Raw genomic sequence first — 19,757 nt, forward strand, 5'->3', positions numbered from 1 at the left:
CATTTCTATAGTGCTTGTCATCTAAATGACTTAAAACACTAAATCTCAGAACTTTTAATTCCTAATTGCTGAGAAGTTCCTCTGCCTTATTGAAAAGAGTGGACAGATTTCTTTGCACTTACATAAAAGACAGAAGGCTCTCAACAGTGTTTATACCAAGACACTCTGTTATGGAGCGTGCCGAAGGAGATGCTGACTCGCAGGTTACAATCCCTAGACCACAGTTCTGCTAATCCCCACCACCCTGGTACCAGACATTTGACTTCCCCTCTCAGCACACTCTTCAGCACTGCTGCCTGGAGCTGTTCTCCAGCCAGGATTGCTGGCAGCTGGTCCCTGTCCCTTGTGTAATTAACTAGCTCACCTCAGAGATATGCTTGCATTGTGTCAGTGCAGACTCACTTCTTCCACTTTGCAGCACTATGATCTGCAGACAGAACTCTGGCCTGGCTTTCTGTCCAGTTAAAACTAGTGTCTTTGTGGCAATTTCTGGAAAAACAGGCAGGCAAAAACCTGCTGGCAATAATCTGCTGGCTCAAGTCACAGCAGCTCCTTAGTGCTCATTTCCATTAGCAGAGGTACCGGCTCCTGAATTCCAGTTCACTCTGTGCTACTGGCACAGTATTTTTGATTGTGGAGTCAAACAAATCATGTTAATGTTGGAAGCTGAATGTTAAGCTATAGAGGGCAACTAGCTGAGCACAGCTCCTCCCCCCTCTCCACCAATCTCAACACTGACTCTATGTCTAAAGATACCAGGGTCATGAAGAACAAAAACTATCCATGTGGTAAATATTGACTGTAAAAATCCCTGGTAAAAAAAAAGAATGCATTTAATCATTAGATTAAACCAAAGCCCTACTGTGCAAAAGTGCTGAGTGAAGCAAATGGGAATGCTGATCGTGCCTTGGGACAAGGAAGAGCCTAGCTATCCGCTGTCCCTCTGGGGTACTGTTTGTTTGTCTAGGCATTTATAAACAGCATAAGTGAAATAGCAAGGTTTGATTCTGCCCAGGACTGTTGGAGTGCAGCCCCTGCATTCATTCTTGCAGGCAGAGGGCCCTATGCTTGAGATTCCAAACATTTTTGATTTAAAAAAAACTGGCTCCCAAGCAGTGCAGTGAGATTCATTAATAAACATCATCATGCTGAATTTGGGCTGTAGACAGCCAGTGCAGCACCCTTGCTTCTCAAAGGAAGTGCAACGTTCCTCAGCTGAGCACATGGAACAGCAGACCAGGAGTGAGTCAAGGAGCTGAGTGGAGGCGGACAAGCACAAAACACGAGGTAAGAGGAATTCCCTGGTTCAGAAAGGTGGCTTACAGACTTTCCTGCAGCAGAGATATGCTACTAAAGAGCACCAGAGGGACACTGAAGTAGCTGAACTATATTCCTAGCTCTGCCACTAATCTGACTTCAATTAGCTCTCCTCATCTTGTATTTCTGTTTCTTCAATCCTGCTGCAATAGTTGTTTTTCCCATTTAGATTCTTAAAGCAGATGATACCATCTCTGATCACAAGTTTGAGAAGAACCTAACAGAATAAAAGTCTGAACTTGAAAGAGTTCTTGTAGGAAAGCAAGAAGGAAAGGTGGAAACGGGGATACTCTCAAGAATTCAACTAAGTTACTTCCCTCCCCCCTCAAAGAAAAGAATTTAAACAACTTCTCTTACAGAACCGTTTAAACTCTGTTGTATGCCAGAGTAGAACAGTATGCTGACAGTAAAACAAGTGGTTAAAAGACACAGAAAGAATATATACCACTGTGGTACCTATATAATTTCCAGAACTATTTTTTTTGTGTAAACATGAGCTAGGAGAAATTAAAAAAGGAATCCAACAAACTGGCATTTTATAGAGCCTGGACAAAAAAAATTTATCACCTTGTGAGCTGCAAAATCTACCACCGCATTTGGGAATGTGATAGTTATCTTTATTGAAAGCTTCTTCTTCTGTCATCTTTCTTATTACAGCATGATTTTGCAATGATTTTTGCAAAAACATTGTTGGAGCCTTTGAAACTTGACTCATTAACTTTTTTTGATTGATCATTTTAATGATCATGGGCTTTGATGCATGGGTGTGCATCATCTTCATCCCCCATCTTCATCCTACAACTCACCTGGAGTGCCCATCTGTCAGTCCCACCACTCCTGGAAAGGTTTCTTTAAAAAGTGTCAGTGCAATAGCATCCCACAAACCTGGACTTCACAGCAGAGGATAACTAAAACTGGACACCTCAGCATTGGGGAAAATCTCATCAAGAAGAAAAATTTCAGCACCATGTAAGTCTAATTCCTCTTCTGGGTTTTTTTTTTTTTGTTGTTGTTGTTGTTTCATATTGTTTTGTTGTTTTGGGGTTTTTTTTAAGGGCTATTCCATTGCATTGTTCCATTCTGCAAAGGGTTAATACCAGAATTTTACCTAAGCATATTCCAGTTGGCCTGAGGGAGGCTCATGTCCCTCAGACTGAAAGACTTAGTGCAGACTCTTCCACTTGTTCCTTCATGGGCTGTGCCTCTCATTGATTGCATGCCCAGGTTCAGTTTCTCTGGCCTTCTACATTTCATACAAGACTCTGCCTTAATTAAGATGAATACCCCCCTAGACAACTGCTTGTCCCCATAAATAAAGGAAACAATATATGTACACACACGTTTGTCACATTAAAGACAACTTGATCTCAGTTACTTTAGCAGGTGACATGCAAGAGGATTAGAGTTTGAACCATTTGGTTTAGTCACATATTTTTTTGTCAGTGTAACACAGAACATTCCTTTCAGAGTAATTTTCTAGGCAATGCTTAGCGTTCAAGGATTACCTTTCTCATGGCAGTCTGCAGGATGAGGCAGAGCCTCCTGTGAATCAGGAGTCGGCTGCACTGATATTGTGCAAACATCAAATTTTACAAGGATCATGGATCTGGAAATCAAGCATGGACTGTTTAGTAAATTAAAAATGCAGGAACTATTTTCCACCTTATGACATATGGACAATTTATAATGGGCTGGTGTGCTGGTTTTGGCTGGAGTCAATTTTCTTGACAGTGACTAGTATGAGGCTGTGTTTTGGATTTGTGCTGAACACAACATTGATAATAGTGTTTGTTATTGTTGAGCAGAACTTGCTCAGAGCCTTTTCTGCTTCTCAGACTGTCACACTGGCAGAGAAGTTGGGGGTGCTTGGGAGATTGGGAGGAGGCACAGCCAGGACAGGTGACCCAAACTGACAAAAGGGATATTCCAGACCATGTGACATCATGCTCAGTATATAAATTGGGGGGGAAAGGATAAGGGGGGCACGTTTGTCATGATGACATTTGTCTTCCCAACTAGCTATTACGTGTGATGGGGCCCTGCTCTCTGGAGATGGCTGAACACCTGCCAACCCATGGGAAGTGGTGAATTAACTCCTTCTTTTGCTTTGTTGTGTGCACGGCTTTTGCTTTCCCTATTAAAGTCTCTTTATCCCAAGCCACGAGTTCTCTTGCTTTTACCCCTCCTATTCTCTCCCCCATCCCACTGATGGGGGCGTGAGTGAGTGGCTGCCTAGGGCTTGGCTGCTGGCTGAGGTTAAACCAAAACAGCTGGCAAATCCAATATTAGGCTTATTTTTTTCATTATCGTATTTCCTTCAAATCTCTATACATATTTTAAATGGGGGGGGGAGGGAGGAGGAGGATGAGAGAGAGAGAGGGGGAAGAGATCAAACTCCCAAATGTTTTAAGATTGCTCTTTAAGGGAAAAACAGAAAAATGTTTCCCCCAATTGAATAATCACAAGTAACTCTAAAACAGAGAACCTGAAGCACATGCGTTTGGCTAACAGCCTGACTGGGAAGAGATCAGCAGAATTGCTTTCTGAAAGTGAAAATATCCAAACTAGAGAGAGTCTCTTTCTGCAACTTCTCTTGAAACTCTAGGATTTTAAAGATGCAAATAACTGCAATTACAGGCGGGAGAAAGAAAGCAGTTCTTTAAAGCTGATGGGAGACAAGAGTTTGCCCTCAGACAGCTGAATTTGCAAGGCTGCAAACACAAAGAAGCACTTTTAACTTGCAGTACATATGACATCAGCACCTGGTGCTCACAAAAAGAGATGCCTCTGTACTGTATTTACCAGGCTGATTTTCAGAGGAAGGTCATCCCAACCACCTTTGTACTCCTCAGTGGCTGTGAGACAGAAGGTGCTATGTTCTCAGCCTGGGTATCACTCAAGCTGCTCGGTCAGGAGCAATCCTTTCGGCAAAAGCTCCACGTGCATTTTATTTTCCGCCTTGTCAAAGGAAACTCAGAAACACAAACTGCTATCTACTATCTCTGGTGTAGCTGAGAGTCATCCAACCAGCAAGGAAAAAATAACCTGCATTTTGAATAATCATTTTCCAGATTTGGAAAGCATTTGTCAGGGTGACATCTTGTTATTTCCTGCTTCTCTTTTTTCAGTGGCGTTTGCAGTATTCTTCTGTATCATCTGTTAATTTCATTAACACACTGTTTGATGATCTTGAAGGGGGTAACCTAAAATTATGTTACATAAAACCGGACACAAACTCCCTTTTCCTGCAGCATCCCACCACTCTCCTCCCACTCATCTCTGTGCCCTATTATTTATCATGACCTGTTTCCTCGCCTTCTGCAAGAGCTCACACTGTGTTCATATGATATACCATTTTCAGGTGAAAATTCCTGAGCCACTGGGCATTGGTTTCTTAGTCTGGAATTGCTTCTGTGTTTTCTTTGACTGCTACATTGTGCCTTTAAAGATTGAATTAAGTTGCTCTGAACCTTTGCAATAGCAACAGTTTTGCACCAGTTCTGTGATGTGCTAGTAAAATATGGGGACATGCCTATAGACTCTTCTTTGTTACAAATTACAGTGGTATCACTGTAACAAAGCAGATACTTAATATTCTCACAAAAATGTTACATTTTTTCCACTATTAACTCAGTTCATTAATATATAAATATATAAATATATATACACACACACACACACACACAACTGAAATTAGTTTACGAATAGTCAAGGAGATCTTACTGGAAAATACCATAAAACCTTAGAGCTGTTGATGATAACCTTTCCTGCAAAGGCTAGTTTGAAGATGCTGACCTCTCTGTTTGGAATATACCTGATATTTGCCTCTGCTTAGTCAGGTAATTTTAAATGAAGAGTCAGCTGCAAACTATACACCAACTTCCTCACAGAGGGGACCCCTTGTTGATGTTCAAATTCATAGTGTTAGAAAATTTGAAATTTATTAGCTAAAACATATACTTCATAAGAATTACAAGCAGAGTCCAAGTCTTTTGCTTGCATAACCATTGCAAACTTAGGGTTCACTGTATTAGAGAGAAGCCAAGTGACAATGGAAGAGAAAAATACAGAAAAAGGATAATCACCAGCTGGCTAAGAATGGCTGCACTACCACTTGTGTAGTGTACACAGGATGGAGAAGTGTGCCTATACACAATGTCACAAAAATAAGATACAGCAGCAAGAGCAGCTCAGGCAAAGGTGCTGGCAAGTCAAGACAGGTCTGGATCCAGGTGAGTGCTGAGGCCTTTAACCTTAACACATACCTTGACCTGTTACTAGCAATGGCAACTCTGTATTAAAGGGCATCCCAAGCTGCAGAGAGTAAAGCCAAGTAACACAGGACACGGATGGACTGGAAATGCAGATTTCAGAGCCAGCTGCCCACTGCAGAAATCAAGGGGCTACAGCAAAAGACAATGTCCAGTCCAGGAACAATGGTGCCTCTGAGGATGTGAGAAACAGGGATACTAGGTAGTCAGCAGCATGCAAGGAATAGCAGCACAGAGTGCCTGGAGACAGACTTCCAGAGATCTCCAACATGCTCCACAATCCTCAGCATTTGAACACTACGGACACCTGCACACTAAGGGTCACCTGACACTGGGAAGCTCTTAGCTGCCATGTACACTCCTGTCTTCTTAAATCAGCTGCACTGCAGTCCTGTTGATCATGACAAGCATTAGCAATGGGCTAAAAGAAAGCCTAAAGATGATGATTTTCAGTAAAAGGTTTTGGAAAGTCCACCTGCAGGCAACACAATGACCACAAGAAAGGCAGCTGCGGGTCTCACTGCAGTATCACAGCTCTTGCCAGGTATGGATGCAGGAACTCAGTCCTATCACAGACCACAACACATGCACACCTATGGGTATGTGGCTGTTACATGAGATTACAGCATTTTTTTATTTTAGGAAAATTAAACTTGAGGGTCAGAACACCTGAAAAAAAGCTGGGTATACATTCAGAATGCTAAGTATTGAAATGCTGAGCACAAGCAGGTCTTGAGGTCTTCCACATCTAACACTGATAATGTCAGCACGATTCCTGCTGGACACAAAGGGTCAGACCCATGAAAAAAATCCTGAAATGAAATGACATTAAGGGAATTATCCAGCAATTTCTAGGAAAACCAATTATTTTCTTAAAAATTTCTGAGTACATTAACTATAAGTTTATGAACCCTTAAGAAAAGTAACATACATGAAACATTTCCCTCCCATACATATGGGAAACCTTATGGATTTGCTACTAACCACCAACTTTAATAGTGGCTTAGACGAATGAAGGAGGACTACATTTGTTAAATCCATTGACAACTGGAAGCTGTAAAAAGTTGCAGAACTTTAGGTTCAAGAGAAAATTCAAAATAATCTGACCTAAATAATGACACTTTCTGAGAAAATGCAATGGAATTGCCTATGGGGGCCCACATTCAGGATGTTGCAAAGCGGCTGCCAAGACTGGTAAAAGCTGAGGACTACTCTTTCATGTGGGATCAAATGATGCTGGGACAGAGATTCCAAAATATCAAAAATGACTTCAGGTCCCTCAGAAGGAAGTTGAAAGGATCTGGATCACAGACAGTGTTCTCTTCAACCCTCCTGGTAGGGGACTGGGACTCAGAGTGAAATGAGTGGATGGGGTGAACGACTGGCTGCATGATGGTGCCACGCTTAGGACCTTGGGTCTGTGCCTTGGAGAGACTGGGCATGTTGGCACCAGGTGGGGTGCACCTGACCAAGCAGGGTAAGAGTGTTCTGGGGAGCAAGTGCACAGGACTTATGGCCAAGCTTTAAACTAGATTTAGTGGGACAAAAAGATGCTCTAGCAGGTGTCAGTGAGGAAACATTAAACAGGACTTTAGGGAACAGCAGAGAAATACCTGTAAATCTTCCCAAAGGAGTTGTAGAGGGCCCCTCCCAAAGGCTGAAGTAGTCAACAGCTTGGCTGAAGTGCCTCTACCCCAGTACACACAGAACAGATAATGAGTAAGAGGAGATGAAAACCATTATGCAATTAGCAAACTGAAACGCAATTGCTATCATGGTAGAACAAGGCACGTAACTGGAGCACTGCAATTAAGGGTACAAGCTTTCCAGAAGAAATACGGAAGGAGAAGCAGGGGTGTTGACCTCTGTGTCAAGGAAGGGATAGAGAGAGACTGTGAAGAGCTGTGTCTGGGAAACAGCCAAGGACAGGTTGAGAGCCTGTGGCTAAAAATCAAGGATAGGACAGGTTGAGAGCCTGTGGCTAAAAATCAAGGATAGGACAAAGAAATGACACCTGGTGGTGGAGGTTACCACAGGCTGCTGATCAAGAGGAGCCTGTTGATGAGGCCTTCCTGCTTTGGCTGCAGGACATGTCACTGTCACCAGCTCTCATCCTGATGGGAGGGTTTAACCACCCAGACATCTGCTGGGAGGGTGATACAGCCAGCTGTAAGCAATCCAGGACACTCCTGGAGTGTGCAGAGGACAACTTCCTGGTCCAGGTATTGGACAGACCAACCGAGGAGAAGCATTACTGGGCCTGGTGCCCACTGATGTGGATGAACTCCATTAGAGGGGTTAAGTCTGGAGGCAGCCTGGGCTGTGGTTACCGTGCCCTGGTGAAGTTGGTGATCACAGGATTGTGGGCCTGGCAAGGAGAAAGGTCAGGACCCTGAAGGTTAGAAGAGAAGACTTCCATGTTTGAAGAGTTGGTGAATGAGATCCCTTGGGAAACTGTCCTTTCTAAAGTGCTGACAGCACTTAAAGGCCACTTTTCTTAGAGCACAAGAGCTTGCCATCACAATGTGTAGGAAATCTCGCAAGGCAGGCCAGAAAACTGCATGGCTGAGCAAAGATCTGCTCTTCAAATTGAGAAGGAAGAAGAAAATGCACAGCCAGTGGAAGAGGGACAGGTGACTTGGGGAGACTACTGCGATATGGTTTGGGTGTGTAGTGACAGCGGTATGGTTTGGGTGTGTAAGTAAAGCCAAGGCACTGGGCTTGCAAAGGCATGTGAAGAATAACAAGAAGGATATAAGTCAGAAGAGAAAGGTGAAAGAAATTGTACCCTTGCTGGTAAGCAAGAAGGATGAACCGGTAACAACTGAAACAGAGAAGGCTGAGGTGCTCAATGAGTTCTTTGTGTGAGTCTTCATTGTGAAGTTCAGCACAAAGAACAAAACTCAAAAGAATAATACATAACCACTAGATGGTGAATTGACTGGGCAGCAGTGGGGGTTCTGCACTTAGTGGGATTAGGATCTGCAAGGAAAGGGTTAGTGACATTTCCAGAATATGCCTTAAACAAGCTGGATGGTGAAAACTTATTGCAGAAAACTTCACAGGTGCCTCTGCACAAACTGGAATGAAGTTTCAGTTTTGACCTTGCCAGGGGCAGGAGAGACACTGATAGTTTTCACCCCAACATTCAACTGCAGTATGGTTTACAAGTGAAATAACTGCACTAGTGCAAGAATTAGGGTCAGAAATAGGACGCCTGATTCTGTAGGTATTTGCTTTGTATGACTTCCAGAGAAGACCCCTGATGACCATCCCAGCACCACGAAGAAGCCCAGGGCAGTGAAGGACCAAAGCCACTGGATCCACAGTGGTAACCATTTTCTGCTTGCACTCTCTCCTTCCCTATACACCTAAATATTACCTATTAAAGCCTGTGTTGTTGAATGGACATTTGGTCTTGTTTGCACCTTTCTTTAGCCAGAGGACTTCAAACTGAACAGGTCCTGAACATAAACCTGTTTGGCCAAACTGCAGAGAAAAAAAAGTGACTGTAATGAGACATGCAAACATTTTTCTTTTGTTTACTCAGTAGTGCTAAAAAAGTAGCTTACTTTGAAACGCTGTATAAATTGTGGGCAGTGCACTTCAGGAAATACAGATAATCAGAACACGGTAGATATTCCGGATGATATTCCAGAAAACATAAATCATACAGAAAAAGTGAAAGAATAAGAGGGAATAGGAGAAGATAATAAAATTCAAACATAATAAAAAGCTGCTGCAAAGAGGAACATCATACACTTAGTTCAATGACTGCTGGGAACAGGATAGGAAATAATGGTCTTAAATTATTGCAAGAATGTTTTTCTTAGAGATGATGAAAAATCTTCTAGGCCTAAGAAGAATGAAGCAGTGGAACAGATTGTTTAGGGAGACTGTGCAGGGTCTATCATGGTAGTGGTTAAAGATCCACTTAACATGCCAGACCTTGTTCAGGTACAGATGATTTGAGTCAAGGATGGACTACAGAACTTCTCAAGGACCCATCTAGCCCTTATTTATCTATTGCAGATATTAATCCGTTGTGTCTTCTATTTCATGAAGAACAAGGAAATAGTTCAGAGCCCAGGGGAATACTTCTTTGAAAGAGTAACAAAAACTACACCAGCCTGAAACACAACAGCCCCATGGGACAGCTAAGATTAAAAAAAAAAAAAAAAAAAAAAAAAAAAAAAAAAGGGAGACATAATGGCTATGCTTTCTCAATCATTCTTCTTTTGAGTCATCACAGAGCAAGATGAACTGTCTGATCATCAGCCATTAAAAAAATGCCAAACTATTGCCAAAGTGCTTTAGTGACATGAAGGTCACATAGATTCCAAGAAGCTGACCTAAGATACTGCTGCCGAAGTGGGAGACAATACCTTTGTATGTAGGATGGGAAGCGTTGACATCCAAAGCAAATTTCATCTGGAATCATATGCTACAGACAAATATCTCACATTTCAGAGATATCCAGATTGCATGAAGTAATTAGATGCTGAAGTCCCATGGGACGAAGTGCATACTGAGTGCATACTGTACACAAAATTGTGTTTAATGGGATTAGCCAAAAATCCTAGCAGATTTAAAAACTGATCTAATAAGATACATCTATGCTTCAATTCCAGGCAAGCATAAGGACATCTCTGATATCAAATCCTTTATTCACGTGTATGCATGGAAGTCCAACAGATTAGAAGAGCGCAAGGATTAACAACAGTGGACAGAACCTCATGAACTCCCAGACTGCCCATGGTAAGGAGTCAAACCAAACCTGCTGATTTTCAATGGGGGTAACTGTAGGACTTCCAGTCAATTCCCATTGCTGAGAGACAGCCTAGAAGGACATACAGGCATTTAACACGACAAAAAATATAAGAGGGATTTTGCAATACTGTTGTGACTAAAGGGCCACATCAAAATTCTTATGATTAAAAGAAGATGTGAGCTATAAATGTCTCAAGCTGGACACCCCTGAAGGCATCAGGTCAGAGAAACTGATGGATAAACATCTAACCAAGAGGATGGCACTTCAGCTCAGCAATGCCACTCATTGCAGAACAGTCCTCAGGGTCCAGCAGAGATGGAAGTGATAGGAGAAAGGATCATGGTTTCTTTTCCCATAATCCGTAATTTTCCGCAACAGAGAAAATGCAGTTGGGACAAGGAACATGAAATTAGGCATGGAATCACGAGAAAGGAGCCAACAACTGGACCCTCTGGGCACAAATTCACAGTTCTTGCTATCAATCACAAAAACTGGAGGCAAAAGCATCGCCTTCAGTAAATTATATGTCATAGGGTTAAGTAGATCAGAGTGGAACTTAAAACAGTCACCAAATAGCTGCAAACAGGCAGAGGAAAGTGCCAGGACTTGTCAATCTTCTCACCTGCTGCAGAAAATTTAAATAGTAAGATAGAAAAGGAATAATGAGGACAGGACAAGACAAAGGGTCAAATTCAGACCTCTGTAACAGTGGCAGCAACACAAAACAAACAAGGAATGGGAAAGCGGGCTGGCTAGTAGCTGGTGGGCTGCAACAGTCTGGAGGGAAATGCCTTGGCCCTATGGACAGGCAAGAGGTACCTAACAGTTGGTCTACAACTGTCATTAGCACAAAGGTATAAAGACCATATATTACTATAAAAAACATCCAGAAGCTGCACAGAAAAATCCAGGTTTGGAGAAAGCACCATGGAAGCCTTTCTGCATGCAGTGATTGTGGTACCTCTGTAAACAACTCTTAGAAGGAAGCAAGCAAAATAAGCCCACCCTATTTCAGTAATGCAGAAACAAACTCCCCTCTGGACTCTAGCCATTTTAACACTAAATACAGACACACACAGGACCAAGATTACAACTTGGCAATTGCTAAAAGCCTTGTCAAGTTTATAAGAAAACTAGATTTTAAAAAATTTAATACAATACTGTTTCTCATACTCCAGTTTGCATCCAGAGTTCCATCTGTCATAGCAAATATTTATTTGTATTAATATTTTTAATGTTAAGATGTTTTCCAAGACAACTCAAAGGCTTGAATCAAGAATTTACTATCCCAGGTATGATCAAGCAGACTGTTCACATCTTCTTTCTGATCAGATTACCTCTTACCATTGACCTGTTCAAGATTTAAAATTGTTTTTAAAAATGCATTAAGATGTTCCTTGTTGGTGAACATTCCTGGAAACCTAGTTTAAGGCTTATGCCAAATGAACCGAGCCAAGGGTTAAAGTACAAATGAAACTTAATTTTAAATGTTTTTAATACATATCTGCACAGGCACTGTTTTAAGTTCTAGGCTGCTAGAACAGTCATTCAAGACAATCACTGCAAGTAACAACGATGAAAACTTAGAGAAATTCTAACAGAACTTTTGCAGTGTTCACTTACGGAACTAATTCTTTTAAGAATTACAGAAACAAGATCTAGCTGATATGAATAACAACATAAAAGGAGATGTTCCTCTCATTCTCAGAGAACAGCTGCAGCACTTTTCCTCATCTGCCTTCCCCTGCAGCTCTGCTCCCTAAGTCACACTGCCTCAGTGAACAACTAACAAAGGAAAAGATAAAATGCTAATGTTCAGCCTAAAATGAAGAACATATTAATCCTTTAAAATTATTGAGATTTTACAGAAATTTTTTTGAAAATACTTTATTTTGTAGGGCAATAGTTGGATGAAACATGAGACAAAAAATAGCCTTAAATGAAGCAATGCCATCTTACGATTTTTGCTGGGGGGGAGTGCATTGGGAGGTCATTAGCAGATTTTGTTAACAGCTCCTCTTTATCTGGAATTTTTTTCTTTCACCACTTACTTTCCACCCATCTACTCAGTCTCTCATTCTACATATTACTGCTACAATTGTAAATTAAACTATTGCTATTATTTGCTATTATACATACGTACATACTAAAATAATTCTACACAGGTCAAAGACAAGTTGTGGACTATGTAGTGAAGTTCTGCTGTTATCAAAAGACTACACTAGTGAAAGCAGTGGAAATATTTTGTTGTGGGTATTTTACGCCAATGCTTCTCATTATACCTTCTGAAGCCGGGCTTAGTTTTCACTGAAGTATAAAAATAATAATTGAAAAAGAAAGATAAGCTTGGAAAAGGAAATCATATAATGAAACAGTGATGCAGAACAATGCTTAAAAAAAAGTCTAAGCTCTGCTGACTATCAAGACCACAGTCTTGAGGTTAGGAAGGTGATTAAGGGCTTTACTAAATATAGTCTTAAAATACACCTCCAGGACCTATTCATAAATAAGAAAGCTTGATTGCTTATCATGTCTGTTACTCTCTGCTCTTAGTGGAAATGCAGACTGCTTGTTATATTGTGTATTATTATAATCACAATACTTAGCATACTGTGTTACAATCACAACATAAATGCCTGAAACTAACCTAGGTTGTTTATCCTTCTCTAAAGCACATTCATTAATTTTAAATCTGTCCTTCCCTTTATGACACTCAGAACTGCAATTTTGTGTAAAAAAGGGAAAACTTTCCATATTTAGACAAACTACTTTATAAAGAATAGTATCAGTCTTCAGAGAGTGTAAGGCAGGATATACATAATTCAGGCATACACAGAGTCAAAGTCAATATACACAAGGTCAATACACACAAAGACCTGGGTAATGAATACAGATCTGCTCTATCCTAAAACTCATTCATACAAACTAATAGGGATAAGGAAGCCTGAACAAAATTTTACATTGACTCAGTAATAAACACATTATTTTTACTACGCCAAATTATGTAATTGTCCATTGCAATTTCACATTTTTTAAAAATAAAAGCTGTATAAAATCTGCTGTAGATACTACACATACTTAAAAGGAATATCATGCAAAGAATTACAGAAACTAGAAAACATGTTTTCTAAAATTCACATGAGCGTGAACTGAATGTGAACACACAAATGAACTAAACTTGAATATTACACAATAACTAATCTAAAGTTTGTTGCATTTGTAAAGCAGTAATTTGTTAGCTCTTACCTGGGAAAAATAAAAAGGAGTCTGAAGAATTGTACTATTTTATTTGTATATTTGAATTCATTGAACACTGTCATTACACGGCATTTGTAAAGTTGGCAGTCATGAAAAACATTTGGCAATATAATGAATTCACTATTTATAAAGAAATATTTTTCACTTAACTCACAAAGCTAAGTAACTGACATAGAGGAGTTATTTGCACAATATAAGTAATTCCTTATTACAAAATTCAGATGTGGGATTAAGCCAGTGTAATTCAATAAGCCCTTTTTTATACTGCAGCAAGTTTTATAAATTGAAGTAATTTTTGCTTTCAAATTTTGACCCACTATCCCAAATAAAGAAATAAACATTTCGTTTCGTTTCAAATGCTCTAAAATGATTCTTTAAAGCAATTATTTTTCAAATTTTACGTTTTTTCCACTCTGGCTTGTCTGTTTCATCATCTTCTGGTTCCACTTCCGCAAAAACTGTTTTTGGCTGTGTTCTAGAAAATATTAAAAAGATCAGAATAGTGGTCAGACTACAATACTTTATCAGAAACTGTATTAGACAGGCACTGGACACAAACGAGATAGATACATATAGACACTTCCAAAAAAAGAGCATTCTAGACTTGTCCATTTTTTATTTTTGACATTAACCTATCAACTAACCTTCTCAGAACTGAAGAAACTTGCAGCTCACAGGCAAAAAGCACAACAAACACATGTATTTTGCAAGTATTATCTCCTCATTAGTTTACAATCAGTATCCATGTATTCTATGAATAAAATTAAGATAGATGTGAGGAACAAATACATTTAATTCAATGCTAGAAAAGCAGAGTCTCTTCATTCCATGATTTTTTTTAAAAAGAAACTTCCATTTTGATACACTATAGAACAACAGCAGCCAGTAAGTGAAAACAGAACAGTTAAGCCAGATTTCTGGCTAAGCCTATGCATGAAAAAACAGCTTCTCCTCCAGAGACTTTATCTAACACTACTGTACCACAAAAAACCTAATGACCTTCATATGAGAACACAGTGTATCTGACAGTCAAGCGTGATGGTATCAATTCCTCCACTCTTCATTTGAATTTTAAATACCGCTTAAACTTTACAAAAGTAATTATTGATTACTTTCTAAATGAATGCAGTATCAAGTAGCAATTCAATAAACTGTTTGGACATTCAGTTCCCCTGTTTTACTCTTCAATAACTGCACAGTTCCCTTTTCCAACCTAATTCTCAGCACAATCACTACAGAGCTGAAACTATTAGATTTCTGATCCTGGTTGTGCTCACCTTCTCAACATGACAAAGTATAAAATGCAGCCAAGGCAGTCATCATCTCATTACTATATTAACTAATGTTTTTGCAACAGTCTAAGGATGTGAAGCATTATTATTATTATAGCAACTGTTATTTGGCAAACTCTACACAATGCAGAAACCTTAAAAAAATTATGCCTGCCTTACGTAACACAATAGGCAAAATCCAATGTTGCCTCTGACTTCAAAGAGTAATAGCAAGACATCAGCTCTTAAAGAGAAGGATTCTCCACTTGTTAACTAAGTGATACAAAAGGCACCAAAACTAGTCAAAGAAAACTCCCCTTACATACAGGATCTTTCTATTGCCCTGCCTGCTTCTCCATCGTCCAAGCTTGCGATTGAGGAAAGGGTCATACTGATAATTCCAGAGGTGGCCCTACTGCAGAGCTCTGACTGGCAGACGGTCCCTGGGTGCAGGCTGTAGCAGACCTTGCACCCAGATGAAGACCTATACTATGGAAGTTAGATGAGTCCTTCTGGTGTCCATGGAAACCAGAACTAAGATGAAAAAATATTTTCCTATTTTAAAATTTCATTATAAAATACGTACATAAACTCTCCTTAACCCATTGCTAAAGAAAGATGTAAAAAAAAAAAAAAAAGAAAAAAAAAAAAAAATCAACATTCAATCCAAACCAGACACCAGGGATGAAGGCTTTATTGGCTGAAATACTGGATTTTGCTAGCTGCTGAAGAGGAAGAATGTATGGAATCTTCTCTTTTTTCCCAGACATACTGACAGAGGTTTATTTATCCCATTTTAACAATGTACCTTCCTTTTACCCCAAGAGATGAAAAGTATCTAAATGTCCCCTAGGATGACATCAGTATTAAGAGTTTCATTAGTAAAGCACAACTAACCAAGTGCAAGCCTGTAATTTCTGACCACAAACCTGCAACTGTCATAATTCAGACAGGCATTTCCAACTTAGAAGAATGAATAAATTTGTCAAACAAGCAGCAAAACCTACGTTTTTTCCAGGATAGGAGTGGTACAGAAAAAAGTCATAGACTTCAGATAATGTAAGTGTGCTACTGAGTGCAGGAAAACTGAGGTGGGGGGGAAGCAAAAAAAAAAAAGAAGAGAGAAACTGTACCATAATCAAGCAGTAACCAGCTAAAGCAAAAACATACAGAGGAAATCAAGTCTGCTTGCTACTTCACTTTTTAAAATTACCATGAAATAGCTGTAGCCTCAGCTGAAATGTAAACTGTTCCACCTCCACAAGCTACATAGCTGTAACTGGGGCACCTAGGGTGATTCATATGCCTGACCATTTTAAAACACTGTTTTTGTTATTGCTTTATCAGCAGTGATCACTTAATCTAATTAAAAGACAATTTTTTTCTGCTTAGTAACTACACTGGAGATAGCAAATGTAGTAGAAGTTTGCTGTGTGATTAATATTTACATAAAAATTATAAAAATTTTTCTACTTCTAAATAGTATTATTTAGCCCTCAGAAATAAGAAATGTGGAAAGCTGTGTTCTTTTTCCTCATCAAATTTCTCAGTTTTATTTATCCTTGACTTTGGGGGTTGATTTCAGTTTGTTTGGGATCTGTTTGGCAGATCCCATGGCAAAATACTATGGAGGGCAAAGGGGCCTGAGGAAAGCTGGCTGATCTTTGAGGAAATCTCCTCAAAACAGATTACATTTCATCTGAAGAAAGCACAGCCTGGCAGTAGCCTGGGGTGAATGCATATGGATCTGACCATGATAAACCACGAAGTCCAAAAAGGAAGAACACAAAGGAGATGAGGACACCCTCAGCTAAGAGGAACAGAGGCATTACATGAACATGGAGGAACAGAGTTAGGAGTGCCAAAGCTCAGATGGAACTGAAACAGAAAAGAAATGTGAGAGGCAACAACAAAGGACTTCTACAGCAACACTGACAGCCAAAAGAATGCAAAGGAAAATGTGCTTTATTGAGCAGGTAAACCACTAACATAGCATATTGAAAATGTCAAGATACTCCGTGCTTTTTTTGGCTCCATTCTTCCCTGATAAGGTCTGTCCTCAGGCCTGCAGTACTGTTACACTACAGCAGAATCTTTGGTAGGGACTGAGACATTTCTAACAGGAAGAGGAAGGCAGAGAGTTTGTAGCTCATTGGACATGCAAAAATCCATATCAGATGGGTGGATCCAGAGGGACTGAGGGAGCTGCCCCATGTCATTGCAAGGGCACTCTGTCATCAATGAGATGTCATGCTGACTGGGAGAGATTTTCACTGGCTAGAAAAAGTAAGAATTTTTGTGAGGGGCACAAGGAGGATTTGGGGAACTACCCAACCTGAGTTCCTAGGAAAACTGTGCAATGACTCCCAGTGGAAGGCATTTCCAGAAGCATAAAGGACATGAAGGTGGTAGGGAACAGGCAGCATGGACTTAGCATGGGCATACTGTGCCTGCCAACCAGATTGCTAGAACAGGCTGCCCAGAGAGGTGTGGGAATTTCCATCCTTGAGGATATTTAACCTTGGTTGAGCAAGCCCCTGAACAACCCAAATCTAACTGGATCTGAGCAGCCGGATCTAAGTGAATGCACTTGAAGCTGGAGCTTGGACTCGATTACTTCAGGCATTCCCTTCCTACCTAAATTGTTCTATGATCCTGTGTTTCCACATGACTGTCAGCTGAAACCAGTATCTCATACACTGAAAAATGCATTCCTATTGTGGGTTATGGTAACAGGCTGCAAACAAAAACGGGAAAACAAACTAGCATGATTTATTTATACTATGTGCTTTCTCTTTACTTCAGTGGTTTTCAAGATATTCAGATATGCAGACCTCTAGAAAATTTCCAGGGACCAGGAAGACTGCTTTAGAGTCACCATAATCCCTCTGGTTATGGGTTGTTTTTCTTAATTGCCTTTCGAGGATCCAGTAAAAGTAGCTCATTGACACGGACTAGCAGATAAATAATACTGCTGCAGCAAAACCAGCTGGAGATGACAACTACGTATCACAACATGTGACTCATGTCAAAGTAACTTTTGAAATTTGTGTTTATATTGCACAGAAGCAAAGAAAAAAGATTTTCAAGCATGCTTGGAAACCAGAATAATGCCATAAAGGTCCTTTTCAGACTGAAAAGTTAAGGTTTTCAGCATCAGGCACCTTTTTTGTTTCTTTACCCCACCAACCATCCTAACTCTTCCCTAAATCTCAGGGGCTCCCCTCTCAAAACTACCAATTTACAAAAAAAGATTTAGGATAAATATACCAAGGCATATCAACAAGGCTGCTGTTACAAGACATTCTGTTCAGTCCTGATTCTTCAACTAATGATATTTGAGCCACTACATGACTAACACTTCACACACTGGCACTGCCTTTGAGAAAAAGTTCAGTGAACACAACACAGCTACAGACTCTTGCTTCAAGTCATTCCCTTTTGACAGTGACAAGCAGCAATCAAAAAGACTGCAAAATAGAGGCAACATCACTGAAATGAAAGGTATTTTCAAGAACTCCAGTTTACCTTGTTGAAGAGGGAAATTTCACCCTCACTTTCTCTCTGGTACAGAAGAAAGCTGCATTTGGGCCTGATTAGACAATGCTTAGTAATTCCTGCTGATCCTTCAGAGGGACATCTGAAGTCATTATAGTATATCTGTACAGCTGTGTTAAAACAAACAGCTCACAAAGAATGTAATTTTCAAACATTTACAACTGATGCCTCAAGTTCCTTTCCTGTAGTTCTTTACTTGAAATCTTCAATCTGTCCTTCCTTTCCTTTCACTCCAGTGGAATGGCTCTTGCCAAGGACTCTAACAAGCTTTTTACTGAGAAATCTCAAGATCTTTTCCTTATCCTCATCCATTATGACTTTTCTGCTGTGTTGATCACATCTTATTTGACACTTTATTCATACTGGGCTTTGGTGACATGTCATCTCCTGATTCAGCATCCCCAGCATCCTTTTCAGCAGCATCTGTTTTTCACCCATTCTTTTGCCTCTTACTTACTTCTGCCTCCTTTCTGACTCAAATGTCAGGTGAAACGGAAAGGTCAAGATAATGATAACAAGCTTGAAAAACTTTTCAAGTGATAAATAATGCAAATGAATATTTGGCTTCAAGAGTAAATTAGGCACCTTTAGCTCTAAAAAAAGGGATATATTTTTACATAGAATGCATAAACTAACAGCAGAAGTCATGTGTTTCTTACAAGATTTATTGAAGTGAAAATCATAGAATGGTTTGGGTTGGAAGGGACGTTAAAGATCATCCAGCTCCAACCCCCCTGCCATGGGCAGGGACACCTTCCACTGGATCAGGTTGCTCAGAGCCTCATCCAACCTGGCCTTGAACACTGCCAGGGACGGTGCACCCACAACTTGTCTGGGCAACCTGTTCTGCGCCTCATCACCCTCTGAGTAAAGAATTCCTTTGTAACATCTAATCTAAATCTCTCCTTTTTTATTTTAAAACCATTCCCCCTTGTCCAGTCACTACCTACCCTTGTAAAAATGTCACTCTCCCTCATATACAACTAGAAAAGCATTAAATCAGTTAACTGATTCAGAATGACTTAACCAGTATGGATCAGGAACAGAGAAACTCCAATCCAGTCATCATATTCCAAGTTATAAAAACTGATTAACCACAAGAAGATAATTTCTTAATCTTCTCAGTCTAAAATTATTTCATAACTGGAAGTGGAGAAAATTATGTAATTATAGTTTCCTTACACATTCTCTGAAGAAAACGTGTAAGGAAACTATAGTTTCACTGAACATGAGTGAAAACTTTATGTGCATGGACAGCACAGGACCAAAAGCCTTGTCAAGCAAAAGATGTATCAAGTGGATAGTTTTATA

The 19,757-nt window shown here is 40.0% G+C and overlaps 1 protein-coding gene across 2 annotated transcripts in view; it reads right to left on the minus strand.

Annotated features, from left to right (window-relative positions):
• Nucleotides 1-13,625: 13,625 nt before the first annotated feature.
• The window catches only part of WDR70 (WD repeat domain 70), a 128,150-nt gene continuing 122,018 nt past the window's right edge, over nucleotides 13,626-19,757 (minus strand). For both annotated transcript variants that reach the window (XM_042028466.1, XM_042028467.1), the window contains one exon: nucleotides 13,626-14,092. In XM_042028466.1, coding sequence (XP_041884400.1) covers nucleotides 14,008-14,092 — 85 coding nt within the window. In that variant the 3' untranslated portion in view covers nucleotides 13,626-14,007. The remainder of the gene's footprint in view (nucleotides 14,093-19,757) is intronic.

This window comes from Corvus kubaryi, unplaced genomic scaffold, assembly GCF_017639235.1.
Source record: "Corvus kubaryi isolate FWS band 111438036 unplaced genomic scaffold, C.kubaryi_AGA036_p1.0 37308, whole genome shotgun sequence".
Classification (NCBI taxonomy): domain Eukaryota; kingdom Metazoa; phylum Chordata; class Aves; order Passeriformes; family Corvidae; genus Corvus; species Corvus kubaryi.